At 39.0% G+C, this 16554-nt stretch overlaps 1 protein-coding gene across 1 annotated transcript; it reads right to left on the reverse strand.

Annotated features, from left to right (window-relative positions):
• Positions 1-277: 277 nt before the first annotated feature.
• LOC148204875 (uncharacterized) lies at positions 278-12412 on the reverse strand. Its single transcript, XM_088099861.1, has 5 exons — positions 12212-12412; positions 11979-12074; positions 11587-11709; positions 7352-7391; positions 278-623 (listed from the first exon to the last, which is right to left on the reverse strand). Exons 1-5 carry the CDS (start codon positions 12332-12334, stop codon positions 550-552), a joined length of 456 nt encoding a protein of 151 aa, XP_087955987.1. The 5' UTR covers positions 12335-12412; the 3' UTR covers positions 278-549.
• Positions 12413-16554: the final 4142 nt, after the last annotated feature.

A 16554-nucleotide genomic window follows, 5' to 3' on the forward strand; every position in this document is an offset into this window, starting at 1 on the left:
TAATATTCTAAGGCTTGTCTACCAAGCAATGCTCTCTGAATTTTAAACAAATCAATTCTGCCCAATGAGAGAATGTCTCACTTAGCGAGTCTATATAATTCAGAACACTCTAAGGACAAATCAATTGATCAAATTGACTCAGATTGCCTTTTTCTCTTCATTTATTATGTCAAAATTGATACATTTAGTTCAAAATAACATCAAATTGAACAAATTAGACTCAATTGATCATAAATTAGACGGTCCAAAATACTCAACATATCTTACACAAGTCAAATTTAATCAAACACATCATACCTGCATAAATCAACATTTAGTGACCCTGTCACTTCTACAATTAAGCTTCTTGGCTCAAGCTAAATCTCTAAATACAAAAATATACGTGAAGCGTTTAACTTGTTTATGCTTTTAGTGTAACGTTTGCATGCAATATATATCTTGAATAATGCAATTCAATTAATGATTTACTTTCACTACCCTGACTCTGTTTCTTTACATTTTAAGTAAACTGCTAGATGCATACTACATTACTATCCTGGTGATAGCAGATCAGTTACTTTGAACTATAGCAGAGAAAAGCAGTTTGTTGATATCTCCAGAATCAGCATCATGTGTCTCATTCCCTGCATTCAACACATTCGCAGAAATTCATTTTTTCCAGAATTCTAGCAGCAATTACCTAAGATCATATTATCTATTTCTGAATTCTTGCAGTGTCATGCATGGTAATTATCTAATGTCACAGTATGATAAACCAGATTTGTATTAGTCGTTCAAAATGCTTGGATAGTCCTTCCCTACAATGTCACCGTGGACATAACTCTGAAACAAACCATCCCTTCATTGATGTACTCTTCACCTAATTAGGCATCGTAAGACTTCCAACCACAGCCACTACCTGGCTATTTTCTAGGCACATAACCAATGGCAGAGGCATAATCTAAATAAATTACGCAAGCAATCATGACAAAGGGTCTACTAGGATACATTTTCCCATTAAGTCCTTACAGAAGAAAAAAGTATGTAAAAAAATTTTATTTCATAAATTAAAAATTAACTTTAGCATATACTAACTTACAGATGATTTTTCACATTAACTTCTCTAAAATATGTTTTTCAACAATTTAATTTTAACTTGTAGAGTGCTAATTTCATTTTTTTTCCTTCTCCATTTTTCTCTCTAATTGGTTATTGACAAATTCATTTGAGAAAGCCCACAATAGTCTCAAATGGGGAAAAAGGACTTGTGGCAAAAGGAGATAAGAGGTACAAGATGGAAAGTTGGCTCTACTGAACTGTGCTCGTACAAGCAGCAATCACTGTCGAAATAAGAAAACTTGGTTCATCCAGTATTCAGTGTTTCCTTTCTAAAGGATTTTCAAAGAAGGCTTTTCAACACTAAATAAGACTAATTTATTATTCTCAATCATAAAAAATACATTATGATACTCTCTATTTATAATAATCTAATTCTCCTAAAAACAGAAATAGGGAAACTAGGAAAGTAAAATAAAATAAAAGATTATATATTTATTTCCTCTTATTAGGAAGATTCTAAAGATATTATCTCAAATTACAACGCTCCCCTTCAAGCTGGATCGTACAAGATTGTATGAACCAAGCTTGGAATAGACAAACCCAATCAGAGATAATGTCAATAAACCAAATTGCACACACAAACAACTATAGCCCAAGAGACTCCTCAACATCATATGAAGAATAATGGACAACCGTGAACTTGCACCATGCACCATGAAACTTCAACTTGGATAGCAATGGACAAAAGCGAACTTGCACCATGAAACTTCAACTTGGACAGCAATGGACAAGAGCGAACTAGCACCATGAAACTGACAACAATGGACAAGAGAGATTTCCATTAATAATGGATGATGACTTGTAGCAACAAACTGGAAGAATGGATGAAGGCCTGTAGTGGTGAATCGCAACAAACTGCAGGGACTAAATTGCCATCAATAGTGGCAAACAGCAACAAAGCTTCAAGAACTTGATTTCCATGAGTAACATATGGGAGACATTCAAAGGCTAACAATAATGAACCTTTAGGGACTTAATTGCCCTAACAACAACGAACCTTTAGGGACTTAACTGCCCTAACAACAACGAACCTTTAGGGACTTAACTGCCCTAACAACAACGAACCTTCAAGGACTTAACTGTCCTGAACAACAACAAACCTTCAAGGACTTAACTTTTCTGCAAACCTGCAGGAACTGAACTTTTCTGCAACGGCTAACAGCAACAATCCTGTAGGGACTTTACCACCCTACAGCGACTGAAACAACAATACACCTGCAGGGTCTACACTACCCTACAGCGGCTGAAACTTTTCTTCCCCTCACGATTGAACACACGTCAATGACGTGAAGGTGAAAGAACGAGTGAGAACCGATCCGTACTTGGGGACAAATCTGAAACCCCTAACATCGAACGAGTCAAATCAGCGAGTGGTCTCATAGAACAACTCTCAGTGAGCTGTTACAACAAGGCATTGGCGGAGCAAAGATCCTTTCACATGGCAGAAAGCAAAACACTTAGAACTTATTATGGCATCAAAAGACTAATGAAGTGAGGCAGTGGCGTACAAAGAGTCCGGGGTCTAATGAGATCCCCCAACCTTGAACACGTCAACCCGGCAAGAAAGTGAATTAAGTGGTGCAGACAAGAAACGGCCGGGTCTATTTTCCTGTGATAGGAGAACACTTGCAAGAGAGAATCACAGAATTGTAACCAGATGGTGGAGACACATCAATGGCTCACAAGTTGAATCAACGGAGCAGCAAGGAAAGGAAGAGCGATCGCTTGGTCCCAAGAAGGAGCGTACATGGATTCCAACTCCTCCAAGTTGGATTGGAGGTGGAACCCCTGAAGATCAAAAGACTGGTCAAAGGTTGCAGAGAGATTGACAGTAGCTCGCAAAGCGGCGCAACTCCTGTCTGTGGCGGCAGCGACTGACTGCAGCGGCGGTTGACTGGCATCAGCGACATCAAAGCAACGGAGAGGACAGCAAAGGGTAGGATGAAAGACCAAACCATAATGCATAAATGAGAGGAGGTCCAGCGATGCGGAAGTGTGCTTTGAGAAGACGAAGATGATGTGAAGACAACGAAGATGGCAGCCATGGCTGCTACGGAGGGTTAGAACAGAGAGATAGAGGTCCGGCGACACGACCGGTAACGGCGTGTTGCGATTCCGACACCAAGAAGGCGGCGCGTGACAAACACGCACCTGAGACTAGCTGAAGAAAGGCGACGCGTGGAGGTGCGTTGAGCGAAGTCTGGTCCTGACTCCGGCGGGGTTGGCCGTCGCTCAAGGCGGTCCAGATCCGCTGGTCAACGGACGAAAGTGAAACGGTGGTCGACGACAGACGATGGTCGACGGCGGAGAGCAGCAGTGCACAGCGGAGAGATCCGGTCGTTGGTCGACGAGACCAGGAAATCAGCGTCGCCAGAGAAGGAGGACCGGTACTACACGAGGGGTTCGGCTTAGGAGAGCGGAAAAGTCGCCGGCGACAGTAACAACGGGAGCCCTAGTGTGGCCGAAGCTTTACATCACTCTTTCAACCAAGGAGAAAGAGGAAGATTTTCTGGCTATGAAGGGGTGCAAGCTTCCTCAGCAACCCAAAAAGAGGGCGAAACTCATCCAAAGAAACTTACTTTTGGTGAGCCCTGGCGCGTGGTTGACTGATATGTGCCAAGAGAGATATGAAGTCAGGGAGAAGAAAAGAAACAAGAACTCTCTATTTGGTAATACTGGAAAAAAGGCCAGAATTCTAAGGTAGAACTTGACTAGGGCAATTGGAGCCCATTAAAAACATATGTTAAAGAAGAGACTTTTAGGGGGCCACCAGTAGACAACAAAGACAACGGAAGCGGATGATATCAAGTTGAAAATAAGACTAATTTATTATTCTCAATCATAAAAAATACATTCTGATACTCTCTATTTGTAATAATCTAATTCTCCTAAAAAGGGGAATGGGAAAACTAGGAATGTAAAATAAAATAAATGATTATATATCTATTTCCTCTAATTAGGAAGATTCTAAAGATATTATCTCAAATTACAACAGGTCTCTACCAGAAGAGCCCTCTCTACACAAATGATCCCACAAGTAACAACTGACCTAAGGCAGATGCAGGAGGGATTGGACAGAAGTATGCCACAAGAGGAAGCCTGATAGACTTCTTTGGTCAAGAAATCTATGTATCACTCAAAACAGTACACACAGAATACTGGACAAAAAGTTTGTTTATTACTTTGATGAACCAGAATACAAATGTACAACATCCAACTCTCAGGGGAGCACTCTCCCTCTGCAGGAACACCCACGTGTCTACACACTAATATCAAAAGCTCCCCTGACATAATACCTTCCTTTCTTCTTATAAAGGCACCCCAACCAACTAACCAACTAACAACTAATTCCTAAACTACTAATTCCTAAATTGTTTCCTTCTGTCCTGCACCCATTATATCCTATCACATTATATCCTATCATTACACCCCACTACAGAACAACCTTGTTCTCAAGGTTGGAACCGTGAAGCTTGATCTCATGGCTCTTCTTCATCAATGTGTTATCATATGAAGGGAACCCACTGGCTACTGCCCTCCAATTGAAGTATGGAGGCTTAGGTGGTGGTCGAGATGAGAGAATTATTGACTCCTTCTATTCCATTAATAAGAACTACTTCTTTTCCAAGATTCCCATGGACCATATGACTGTTCTATACTGCTTTCTGACCTGGTGACCTCTTACATTGTAAAGCATAAGTATCGCAATTCGCTCTGAAACTGTTTGCACTGCTTCCATTCTTGAAGTTTATTTCCTACCATCTTTACCTTCCACCATTGTGAGTAATACAAGATGGCTAGTTAATAAAGATTTTGTAAGAAACCTGGAAATTCCTTTGTGGCCATTGTTAGAAGCTAGATCTGTAGGTGTTATAACATCAGTAATTTCAAGATATGGATCTATAACAGCCCTAGTAGATGCACCCATGGACACCCAGACCACAGCTGGGTCACTCCTTGACACCACTGATTTAACCCCAGGCTTCAACAATTCTTCCCCCTTCTTCATTGTTTTGACATACACACCACAACCTACCACACTATCTCCACTAAAAACAACAACTTTTGCAACTTTCTCAGCAGTCAATCCCGTTTTTCCCTCTTTCATTTCTTTCATGACAGATTTCTCACTTCCTTTTGAGCCCCTTCCATGATTTATGCGTTCCTGCAGCATGTCTTTCTTTTCTTGGACGATTTCTTTTTTTTTTTCTTGCACACTGGCTTTTTTTTTTTTTCTGTTATGGGTCTTCCTTGTTTGCTGGCCCCTTTCTCCAAAGTATTTACCCTTTCTTCCATCACCTCCTTAACCTCGTCCTTCCTTCCCCTTCTTTCCCCATTCACCGACCCTTGACTGCCCTCCAAATTCTTGTCTAAATTCTTGGAGTTTTTCATAAAATATTTGAACATCTCCTTCAGTTCTTGATGACCCTCTTTTAGTTCTTCTAACGCCCTTTCTACTGTGTTGATTCTTCCTTCCATTCTTTTCCCTTTTCTGGATCTGGCAGGTCAAACCGATTTGTAGACTTCTTTGGTCAAGAAATCTATCTATCACTAAAACAGTACACAGAGAGAATACTAGAGAAAAAGTCTATCTATTACTCAGATGAACCAGAATACAAATGTACAACATCCAACTCTCAAGGGAGCACTCTCCCTCCACAGGAACACCCTCCTATCTATACACTAATATCAGAAACTCCCCTGACACAAGACCTCCCTGTCTTCTTATAAAGGCCCCCCAACCAACTAACCAACTAACAACTAATTCCTAAATTGTTTCCTTCTATCCTGCACCCATTATATCCTATCACATTATATCCTATCAAAGCCCCTTTTGAATGTGGGGTTTTTCTGATTCCTAACATCAAACTTGAGGTGTAGGTGGCATTTTATCAAGGAAACTCGTTAATTAAATGAAACAAATTCTTGGGAAAAACCAAAGTTCCATGTTGACTAGAAATAGTACAAAAATATAATATTTAAGTTGGAGCAATCCTCACCTTTTAAGCCAATTTTCTAGGATTGAGTTAAGCCAAAACTCACTTTCTAATATAATATTAGAGCCTATTCTAGTCAAATTTATTGAACCTATCATACTACCTGCATATAACCATATTATAGTAAGTGTAAAATTTACCTTATAAGCTAGTTTTGTAAGGGATGAGCTAAGACAATTTCACTTAACTTCCAGAGAAATTAGTAGGAGCTGCATCATTTGTGGGAATGTGACTTTTTCACGTTGAGGCATTAAAACGAGTGCAACAAAATGAGTCAGTAGAAGTGAGATGACAACAGCAATAACTGTCTTAACATCTCAACTATGATAATATTTGTACAGATGGTACAAATAGGAGCTTTTGGCAATATAAAAAGGTCACTCATATATATAATTACATAACTAGCTCCATGACTCCGGTGTATAGATCAGGAAAGGAATGGCATTGTATTGAGGTTTGCGGGATCTCGAACTGGACTCTTAAGAAGATATAACTTCTGTGCTTGTTCATTATTATTAGATATATAAATAATAAAAACCCTTCACCTAATAGGTTAAGCTTTTGGGAGAATTAGTTCTTGACACATTACCCGTTTTTCTAAATATTAAAGTTGAATTTTTGGCACGACAGACAGTGAGTTTGAGCATTATCCATGCTTCAAGTCTAAAGGGCTCATGCATGTGACAAAATTTTAGGTATAAAACCAATCATAAACTTCAGTTAATAGGTAACAGCTTAAGTTTCTGCAAGAACTAGCTCATGACAATTGTGTTCATTGAGAATAATATTCCATATTCTTCTTCAATCCCACACTCTACCTCTAGCGCTATATGCAGTTGCCCCACTACAACAAGCCCAAGCTGTCCCTTCCAAGGCTCAAAAACAACTGTCTCACAACCTTGAGCCTGAAGTGGTAGTTGGAGACTCAACAATACACTCTAACCCAAGCTCATTTTCCCCTTTTTTAGTCATTGCACTCCTCACATTTGATGTCTATTCAACTCCATTCCCCTTTCCTCGCCACATCAATCCCCGCTTCTAAGATAGTGGAACTGATCCAGACCACAACATAGTATCCTCTTTCAATAGTTCAAAGACTAAAAGATATTGAGTAAAATATATATTTAATTCAAACCAATACATTGGCATCGGGTAAATTTTGTCACTACAAGAACAATGACACAAATATCCATTAAATAAGGTTAAATTTAATGTATGGAAAACTCTCAAGATAATAAATCCCTCCAACTCCGAACCTGCTTTGGATCTTACTTGAGCTGTCCATTCTTGAATTACCTGCAAAATCAGTTAAAATTGTGTAAAATACCATAGCAAATGCACTTAGTTTCGGTTTGACTGACCGGGTGAAAAGTGATGACATACAAAATTTGGGAAGAAAATACTGTACACCGGGATGGTATGACAGAAATGCAAGAAAACGTAAACAGAATGAGAATGTATAGTTTTCCTCTATCCTCCCTTTTCTACGTTCACACGTTCCACCAACTCAACCAAAAATAAACTTGGTTATGTAGGCAAAGCAACATGAAATCTACCCAATTTTGCTTGGGTAAAATTAAAAGCAAAGCCCCTAATTTGATTTATCTTGGTTGCTTGCTGGCAAACGGTGTAAACACTAGAAACACCATTTGGAAAATAGGCAACCATTGATAATAGCAAAGATATACCTCACAAATTACCATCATGCCCCATTTTGATACCTTCAAATGGAAGATACTACATTTTCTGTTTTGAACTATATATTTTTATTCCCTTATGAAATCAAGAGCTAGCACAGATACTCTATCCTTTGAACTAAAACTCCTTGAGAGTCTAAATGAACCATTATGCACTTCTCAGTAATTCATGAGAAAAATGCACATCCAATATAGGAAATTTCATTACTTGTTTAAAGACACTGAGGTGTTAACTTTAAAAAAGTAAAAAGGAAATGATACACAGTCACTCACATTTTCATTAATTTGTCTGTGTTGAATATAGTGAAAAACTAGGTATAGGGTTAATTTTCGTTGTGTAGAAAATATACATAAGGTAATGTATTTATAACAAAGAGAATGTGGGCTAAGCCCAAATACAAATAAATACATACAAATAACATATTTAACATAGGGACATGTTTCCCTAATTAACATAAAACGAAATATATCTAACACTCTCCCTCAAGCTGGTGTATATAAATCATATATGCCAAGCTTGTTACAAATATAATCAATTCTCAGTCCTCGACTTAGTGAAAATGTAAGTTAATTGATCATTTGAGTTTACAAACTTGGTCTTTAAGTCTCTAGATACAATCTTCTCTCAAATGAAATGGCAGTTGTTAGATATATTATATCTTTTATCTTTTAGTTAGTTTGTTATTATTTCTCATTTGTATTTTGAGCTTAGACCATATTTCTTCTATTATAAATAGAGAACCCTGTGTGTGTATTTTACACAAGGGAGATTAATCCAAATATAGTTTTTCACTATATTCAACATGGTATCAGAGTAGGTTCTCTGATATTCTTCCGGGGTCTCTCCTCTCTGCCGGCGGCCGGCCGTCATGGCCGCCGGCAGCCCCTAAAATTTTAGCCGGCAACCCCTAAAATTTTAGCCGGCAACCCCTAAAATTTCAGTGGACAGTCCATTCTCTTCTTCTTAAATCTGTGCCACAGTCAGCACCAGTGCAGCCAGTCGCCTCTGTCGTCGACCATCGCCAGCAACTGTCCGCCGCCAACCTCTGTCCGCGGTCGGCCACCGTCGCCGCCGCTGTCATTGCCGTCGCCACCGCCGGCCACCGTCGCCGCCGTTGTCATCGCCGTCGCCACCGCCGGCCACCGTCACAGTTTCGATGGGTGACCTGCGGATCTGGACCGTCTCTTCGAGCGACGGCCAACCACGCCAGTTTCGAGAGCCACTTCTCAGTCACGCGCCGCCGAACGTCGTTTGCTCCGGCGAAGTCAAGGGTTAGGTGCGCCTTGAGAAGCGCAACCCAACCCTAGTGGTCCCGTTCTCCGAAGCCTCCGCACCAGTTGTCACGCGCCGCTTCTTCTCGGCCAGTCTCGGCCGCGTGTTCTGCACCCGTCGCCTTCCCGGTGTCGGAGTTTCACCGCATCACTGCAGATCGTCTCGCCGGAGCTTCTTGAGTGTGTTTTGGTTCCTGTTTCTCCGTTTTGTTGGCTTGGGCTCATACCTAGGGTTTTCTCCCTCACGTTTTTGGATCCCTAAGTCCCTTTGATGTCCTCGCCGTTTGCCGGTGTCCGCACCGTTTGTCGCTGTCCGCGCCGTTTGTCGCTGTCCGCGCAGTTTGCCGCTGTCCGCGCCGTTTGCCGCTGTCCGCGCCGTTTGCCGCTGTCCGCGCCGTTTGCCGCTGTCCGCGCCGTTTGCCGTTGTATGCTCCCAACCACTGTAGGCCCCATCACCTCATTAGTTAGTGATGACAGTCCCTGTAGTTTTGTCGCTTCCAACCACTACAGGTCCCATCAAACAGTGATGGCAATTTAGTCCCTACAGTTTTATAGTAGTCAACCGCCATGCAGTCGTTACCGCCTCTGACGCAACTGCGTCAGTTCTTCTTGGGCTAGAGTTTGGCCCGATCTTCTTGTGATACACTGTTAAGTATCACCACTTGGGAGTTGTCCAGCAAAGAATTTTGGACCTCCAACATGTCTTTGGATCTTTGATGCCTTTGTTTCAGCATTGTAGCTTAATATTTTGTTTTGTTGGTTCAACAACTGTGATCTTTCACATTTCCACCTTCACACTAAGGGGGAGTACGTTTCCAAGACACTGCAAGTCACATAAATATGGGTGTAGTCCCTGCAGTTTTGTAGATTTCAGCTACTACTGTTGATCCCGTCACCCATCCATCATTGATGAGGATTTAGTGTAGTCCCTGCAGTTTTGTAGCTCTTAGCTTTCAGCTATTACTGTTGATCCCGTCACTCATCCATCATTGATTGGGAATCAGTCCTTGCAGCTTGTCATTGTCCACCACTGCTCTCCTTCATCCACTTTTTAAGTTGAAGTTTCACAAGCTGTTGTTAGTCCATCTATGTTTTCCTCTCTTGAAGACAAATCATCTAGTTCAACACTGAGTTCATCTATTCCAAGCTTAGTTCATACAATTTGTATGCTCCAGTTTGAGGGGGAGTGTTAGATATATTATATCTTTTATCTTTTAGTTAGTTTGTTATTATTTCTCATTTGTATTTTGGGCTTAGTCCATATTTCTTCTATTATAAATAGAGAACCCTGTGTGTGTATTTTACACAAGGGAGATTAATCCAAATATAGTTTTTCACTATATTCAACAACAGTCATTCTCAATGTGTTTGGTCCTTTCGTGAAAGACAAGATTAGAACTGATATGAAGAGCAACCTGATTGTCATATATAAGTGTCATTTGAGGGACATCTCCCAATTGTAACTCTCTAAGCAATTGCTTATGCCAAACAAGTTCACAAGTAACCGAGGTCATAGCTCTATATTCTGTTTCTGCACTAGATCTTGCCATAACACTTTGTTTCTTGCTCTTCCAAGATATCAAGTCACCAAGATCAATATCAATCACTTTTTTGAGTAAGATGATCAAGATACCCCTAACTATCAAGCCAAAGTTTAATGTTCAATGTTCAATGTTCAATGTTCAATGTCCAAGTCACATAATTAGTATCATCTAACTTATCAATTGACAAGTGCACATTGACATAGTTAGTAAAAACTGACATGTTAGACATACTGGTGGCAAAAGGGAAATCGGAAGAAGAGGCAAAGGAAGACGCCATGGAGGAAGAAAGAGAAAAAACCTAAACACCAAAGAGGTCTAATCAAATCAACGAGGCCGGATATGAAGAGGCAATCTCGGCACAGGTGGTGGCTGTAAAGCGGGGTCACGACACACAACCATGCTCAGTGGCAAAACAGACAAAGGCGGAACTTTGAACAGCACATGAGGGCGCGTGGCTGCTCCGATGACAACAATTCTTGCAGTGTGGAGGTCACCTGGTCGAGATGATCAAAACCATCTAGTTGTCGGTCTGAACTGATACTCCAACAATACCGACGGCAACTAGCGGCGACGGTTGCAATGGCAGAGGCGACGAAAAAAAATGCCAATAAACCCTAAGCTCTAGATATCATGTTGAATATAGTAAAAAACTAGATATAAGACTCATCTCCCTTATGTAGAAAATACACATAGGGTAATATATTTATAATAAAGAGAATGTTGGCTAAGCCAAAATACAAATGAATATATAAAAATAATATAATTAACATAAGGACACGTATCCCTAATTAACATAAGTCGCAATATATTTAACCGTTTGCACAAAGAAGTTGACAGACTAACTTCAAAAATCAATTAAAAAAGATACACGCCAATTTCCTCACTCTCTCACGCATAATTTCATTGGTTTATTCATTTAAATTGAGGGACCAACTTAAAAAACCAATTAAAACAAAAAGACAAACACATTCACAATACCTGTTTGAAGTTAGTGAATGCAGCATCATCTTCACCAGTGGAGAAGATGCCCATGGATGGTTGCATTCGCTGCACCAAATTCCTGTTCTCCACCAGAATTCTCTGAGCCTGATCAATCAAATCCTGCACAAGTGAACAACCAACATCAAATTCAAAACACAGGTGTTGTTCATCTTTATAAGCATACATAGGTACAACAATGGTTTCAACAAAAAAGTATGCAGCCGCAATTTTAGCCACATGTCAAGATTTTTGGAGTCACCGCAACTGCAACATCGTTCTTAATCTAAAACTTTAGGTATCAATACCAATCAAATATACCTTGCAGCAATTCAAATCCATAGAACCCAACAGAAGGCATAACAATGAAGAATAATTTAACAATAAAGTACCTGCTTAGCAGCCAGAAGCTCATGGCACTGCCCCTTCAAGGTTGCTATATCATCCTGAAGCTTCTTGATTCTAGAAACCAGCTTCATGGGGTTAGCCTGCAAAACCCAATTCAGTTTTAAGCATAAAGGTACCAACTTGGAGGTGCCCATGATTGGATTTAGCAAGGAATCGAAGAAATGTGAATGAGGGTACACAGAAAACTGTGAAAACAGAGATGGGTCGTTGTGCTTACATTGTCAGGGTAAACCTGCAGAAACTCCTTTTCGAGGCGATGGTGAACTGTAGAGAGATCGTGATTGGCCTTTGTGAAAAGGTTCAAAAGCCCATCTGTTGCTTGGTGGTATTGATGCTCCATTTTGGCTTCACGCTGCAGTGCTGAATTGAGATTCAAATGGTCATCGTTCTTTTGGAAATACGCACTGTTTCAATCTATACTATAGGACCCAAAACAAATTCAAATATCTAGACACGATAATGTAAGAAAAAATAAAATATATTTTTCTTTTGTTTTTGATTTATTTTGATCTTTTATTTATATTTAAAAAAACAAATTTAATTTTTTTATCTTTTAAATTTTATTCAATTTCATTTTTCCATTAGTAAAACTAAAGTTGCAAACATTTTTAACGTGTTATAAATAAAAAGATTATTACAAAACAATACTTACACATTTAAACATGTTTATATGTATGTAACTAACGAAGCAATAGGTTTTAACCCTCACATAATTAAAAAAATTATTTATAAAGAAAGGTTAAATTTCGTGTGTGTATTCTCAGAATTTAGAAAATTCCTCGTTGAGCTGATTTCACCCAGTGTTGCCGTTCATCCGCTGAGCGCGACTGCATGTTTATATTTTTTTTTCATGCACGTTTCTTCTGTTTTATTTCTATATAAAACATTGGTTTTGCCCTTTATTAAAACAATCAAGTTGTATCATTCTTCTGTTATATGAAATACATTTTTCACTTATCTCTCCTTGCCTTCTTCTTCTTCCAAAATCATATTTATTCCTCACCTTAGAGTATGTTGTCTAAGATTGCATGAAGTCACATGGGTTTAAAATGATATCATTGCTCTTCAATTGAAGAGCTCTCATGCATTTTTACTCTGATTCCTTTCTTTTGTATTAATTTCTTATTGTTGGTTTGGAAGAGAAAAACAAGAGAATACACACATATAAAGAAACAATGTTTTTGTGTATATGGTTTTACATTTACAACTGAGAAAGAGTTGTCTAACCCAGTTCTTTGACTTTCAAATTTGTCCTTTCCATTGTTAACTTGCTTTATTGGAAAATGAAATATGGTTTCTATGTATTTATTCTTCCCATGTGACAAGAGATTATTAATAAAATTTATTGCTGATTTATTATCAACAAACACTTAGATGAGTCTTTTAATTTCAATTTCATTGTTGTCAGGATGGAATCAAGCCACACAGTTTGGCATGCAGCAGAAGAGTTAGCTATATATTTTGCCTCACTTATAAATAATACCACAACTTGTTGCTTTTTGCTCTATCAAAAGATTGGTGCTCCCATAAACTTGAACAAGAATCCTATTTGTAAAATTGAAGCAAAAGAGGTATATGGCACCAATTCTCAAAACAACTGAGGCCATGACGTCCTTTCAGAATACGAACAATCTGAAAGTTCCTTCTATTGGGTGTAAAGTCAAGACTTTATGGTAAAGAACCAATACCATAGACCGGTTTAGAATCTAAAAAGCCTGACATAATCTTTTTGTATGGGGAATGTCAAGACCCTGACATCTGTTATGAGAACATAAACTTGTTCGCAAATTGAAAAGTCTGATATAATCTCTTTGCATTGAGGAATGTCAGGATCCTGTGACATCGATTATGAGAATAATCAAGGCCATAGGTCCTGATCAATATGTATTAATGTGAAAATTTTAAATTTGTGCAGATGTGGTCCACCTTTTATGTTTTGGTTGTTTGTTAAATGATGCCAAAAGGGGTCATATGATCTTGATTTTTTCATAACGAGACCTATAAATTTACAAAAATTACAAAAATGATACTATGCATTTTTATGCTTTGTTTTCATCAAAATTAAAGCCTATCAGACACGTTAAAAGTTCATTTTTATACTAGTGATTGCAACAAATGAAAAAGCTCAATACGAAACACTCTGTTTCCTTTTGATGTAGAAAATAGTTGTGACCGATCCAATTACTGCATAGATTTTACTCTATCGATTTGTGAGAATAATTGCCTTCTTGCTTTTGTTGTTTGGTCCAATCCAATAATGCTTATGATTGTTGTCTCTTGACAGTAATCTACTGAATTATGCAGAAGAAGTAAATAATAACAAAGAGGGAGAGAAACAAGTGTAGTTATTTCTCATTAACCAAAAAATGAAAGTACAATGCAATGTATATAACAACAGTAGAAGAAGCATTTAACTGTAACAACAAACAGTTAAAACCGTTAGGAGTTTTGTTTTACAGTCTCAACACACCCCTCTAAAACTAAACTCTTTATAGATTTAACTCCAAGATAATTTCTCAGCTTTTCAAATCTGTTTTTCCTTAGAGATTTAGTGATGTCTGTGATTTGTTCTCCTGTGGGACAATACACAAGTTCCAGTCTTCCTTTGCCAACTTGTTCTCTTAGATAATGGAACTTGGTCTCTATATGTTTGCTCCTGCCATGTGAAACGGGATTCCTAGATAAGTTGATGGTTGATCTGTTATCTATCAATAGTTGTATTGACTTGCAACATTCAATCTTCAACTCGTCTAGAATTGTCTCTAACCAAGCACACTGGCATGCAGTCTCAGCTGAAGCTATATACTCGGCTTCACAAGATGAGAGTGCTACAACGTCCTGCTTCTTTGAACACCAGGAAACTGATGCTCTCATATATCTAAACAAGTAGCCATATGTGCTCTTTCTATCCATCTGATCTCCACACCAATCCGAATCACTCCAAGCTCTTAACACCCCTTTTATACTGTCAGTCTTCTTGGGAAAGTAGAGACCAAAATTTGTTGTTCCTTTTAGATAACACAATATGTGTTTAGCAGTAGAAAGATGAGACTGTGTGGGATTGCTCATGAATCTACTTACCAGCCCAACACCATAACTGATATCAGGTCTACTATTACAAACATACCTGAGTGATCCTACAATTTGTTTTAACAGTGTAACATCAACCTTCCTGTCATCTTCTTGGATAGACAATTTAGTATTTGTCATCACTAGTATATTCACGTTGTTGCAGCCTTCCATGCCAAATATCTTCAAGACTTCATTAATATATCTTCTTTGATGCACAAACATACCATTAGAGGTTCGCAAAAGTTCTAACCCAAGAAAATAACCCAGACTCCTGAGATCAGTCATTTCGAAATCTTCTTTCATTTTCATCTTAAATTCTTCAATTGCTACTGTTGAGCTTCCTGTTACAAGTAAATCGTCAACATACAAACAGACCAATAAGACACCCTGTTGTTCAACTTGTTTCACATAGACTCCAAACTCAACCGTGCACTTTTGGAATCCAAGTTTAATGAGCCAGGAGTTGATATGGGTATTCCAGGCTCGAGGTGCCTATTTGAGCCCGTACAAGGTTTTGTTCAGCTTATATACTTTCCGTTCCTCACCTTTCTTCTCAAATTCAGGTGGCTGCTTCACTCGTTTAGGTGCAGACTTCTTGAACTTCATTCTTGCCTGTTTTCCCATAGCACATCCTTCACAAATCTTCTTAGGAGTGTTTATCAAAGGCACACCTTTTATCAACTCTTTGCTGTTTAATAAGCTCAAACTTTTGAAATTCAAATGTCCAAATCTATAATGCCATACCCAGCTTTCCTCTTCAAAATTCAACGAAGATAAGCATTGTATTGTTGTTGCGTTCAGATTCACCTTGAAGGTCCTATTTTTGGCTAGCGGAGCCTTGATCACAAGTTGTTGGTTCTTATCAAACACTTCTATGATATTTCGATGCATTGACATGGTGTAGCCTTTCTCCAGGAGTTGTCCAAGGCTTAACAGATTACTCTTCATCATTAGGACATACAACATGTCGTCCATGTATACAACTCCACCGTTCTTGCACGTGATCAGTACTATACCAACTCCTTCTGTTGTCACTGTGCTGTCATCTGCGAATCTCACACTGCTCTTCTTTCTTGGATCAAGATTTACTAGCCACTCTCTTCTTTCGGTCATGTGGTTAGAACATCCAGTATCTAAGTACCAACACGAATCATCCTCAGCATGATTGTGTTCGCTTGACAGCATCACACTTTCAACTTCTGTAACATTCGCTGCATGACTCACCTCCTTTGAGTGTGATGTGTGGTCGGTGCAACTACTACACACATCTGCATGTCGTGCTGCTCTCGATTACAACACGTGTTCTGCAATACAGTCACACCTATTCAACGCATCTGTTCGGTCTTAAGACGACACCCGATCGTCAACTCTCGTTCGTTCTTTAGATGACAACCCATTGTCTTCATCCGTTCGGTTTTTAGACAACAACCGATCGTCTTCATCCGTTCGGTCTTTAAACAACAACCCATCGTCTTCATCGATGCCCAA

This window comes from Vigna umbellata, chromosome 1, assembly GCF_029865625.1.
Source record: "Vigna umbellata cultivar VRB3 chromosome 1, Vumbellata_1.0, whole genome shotgun sequence".
In the NCBI taxonomy this organism is placed as follows: domain Eukaryota; kingdom Viridiplantae; phylum Streptophyta; class Magnoliopsida; order Fabales; family Fabaceae; genus Vigna; species Vigna umbellata.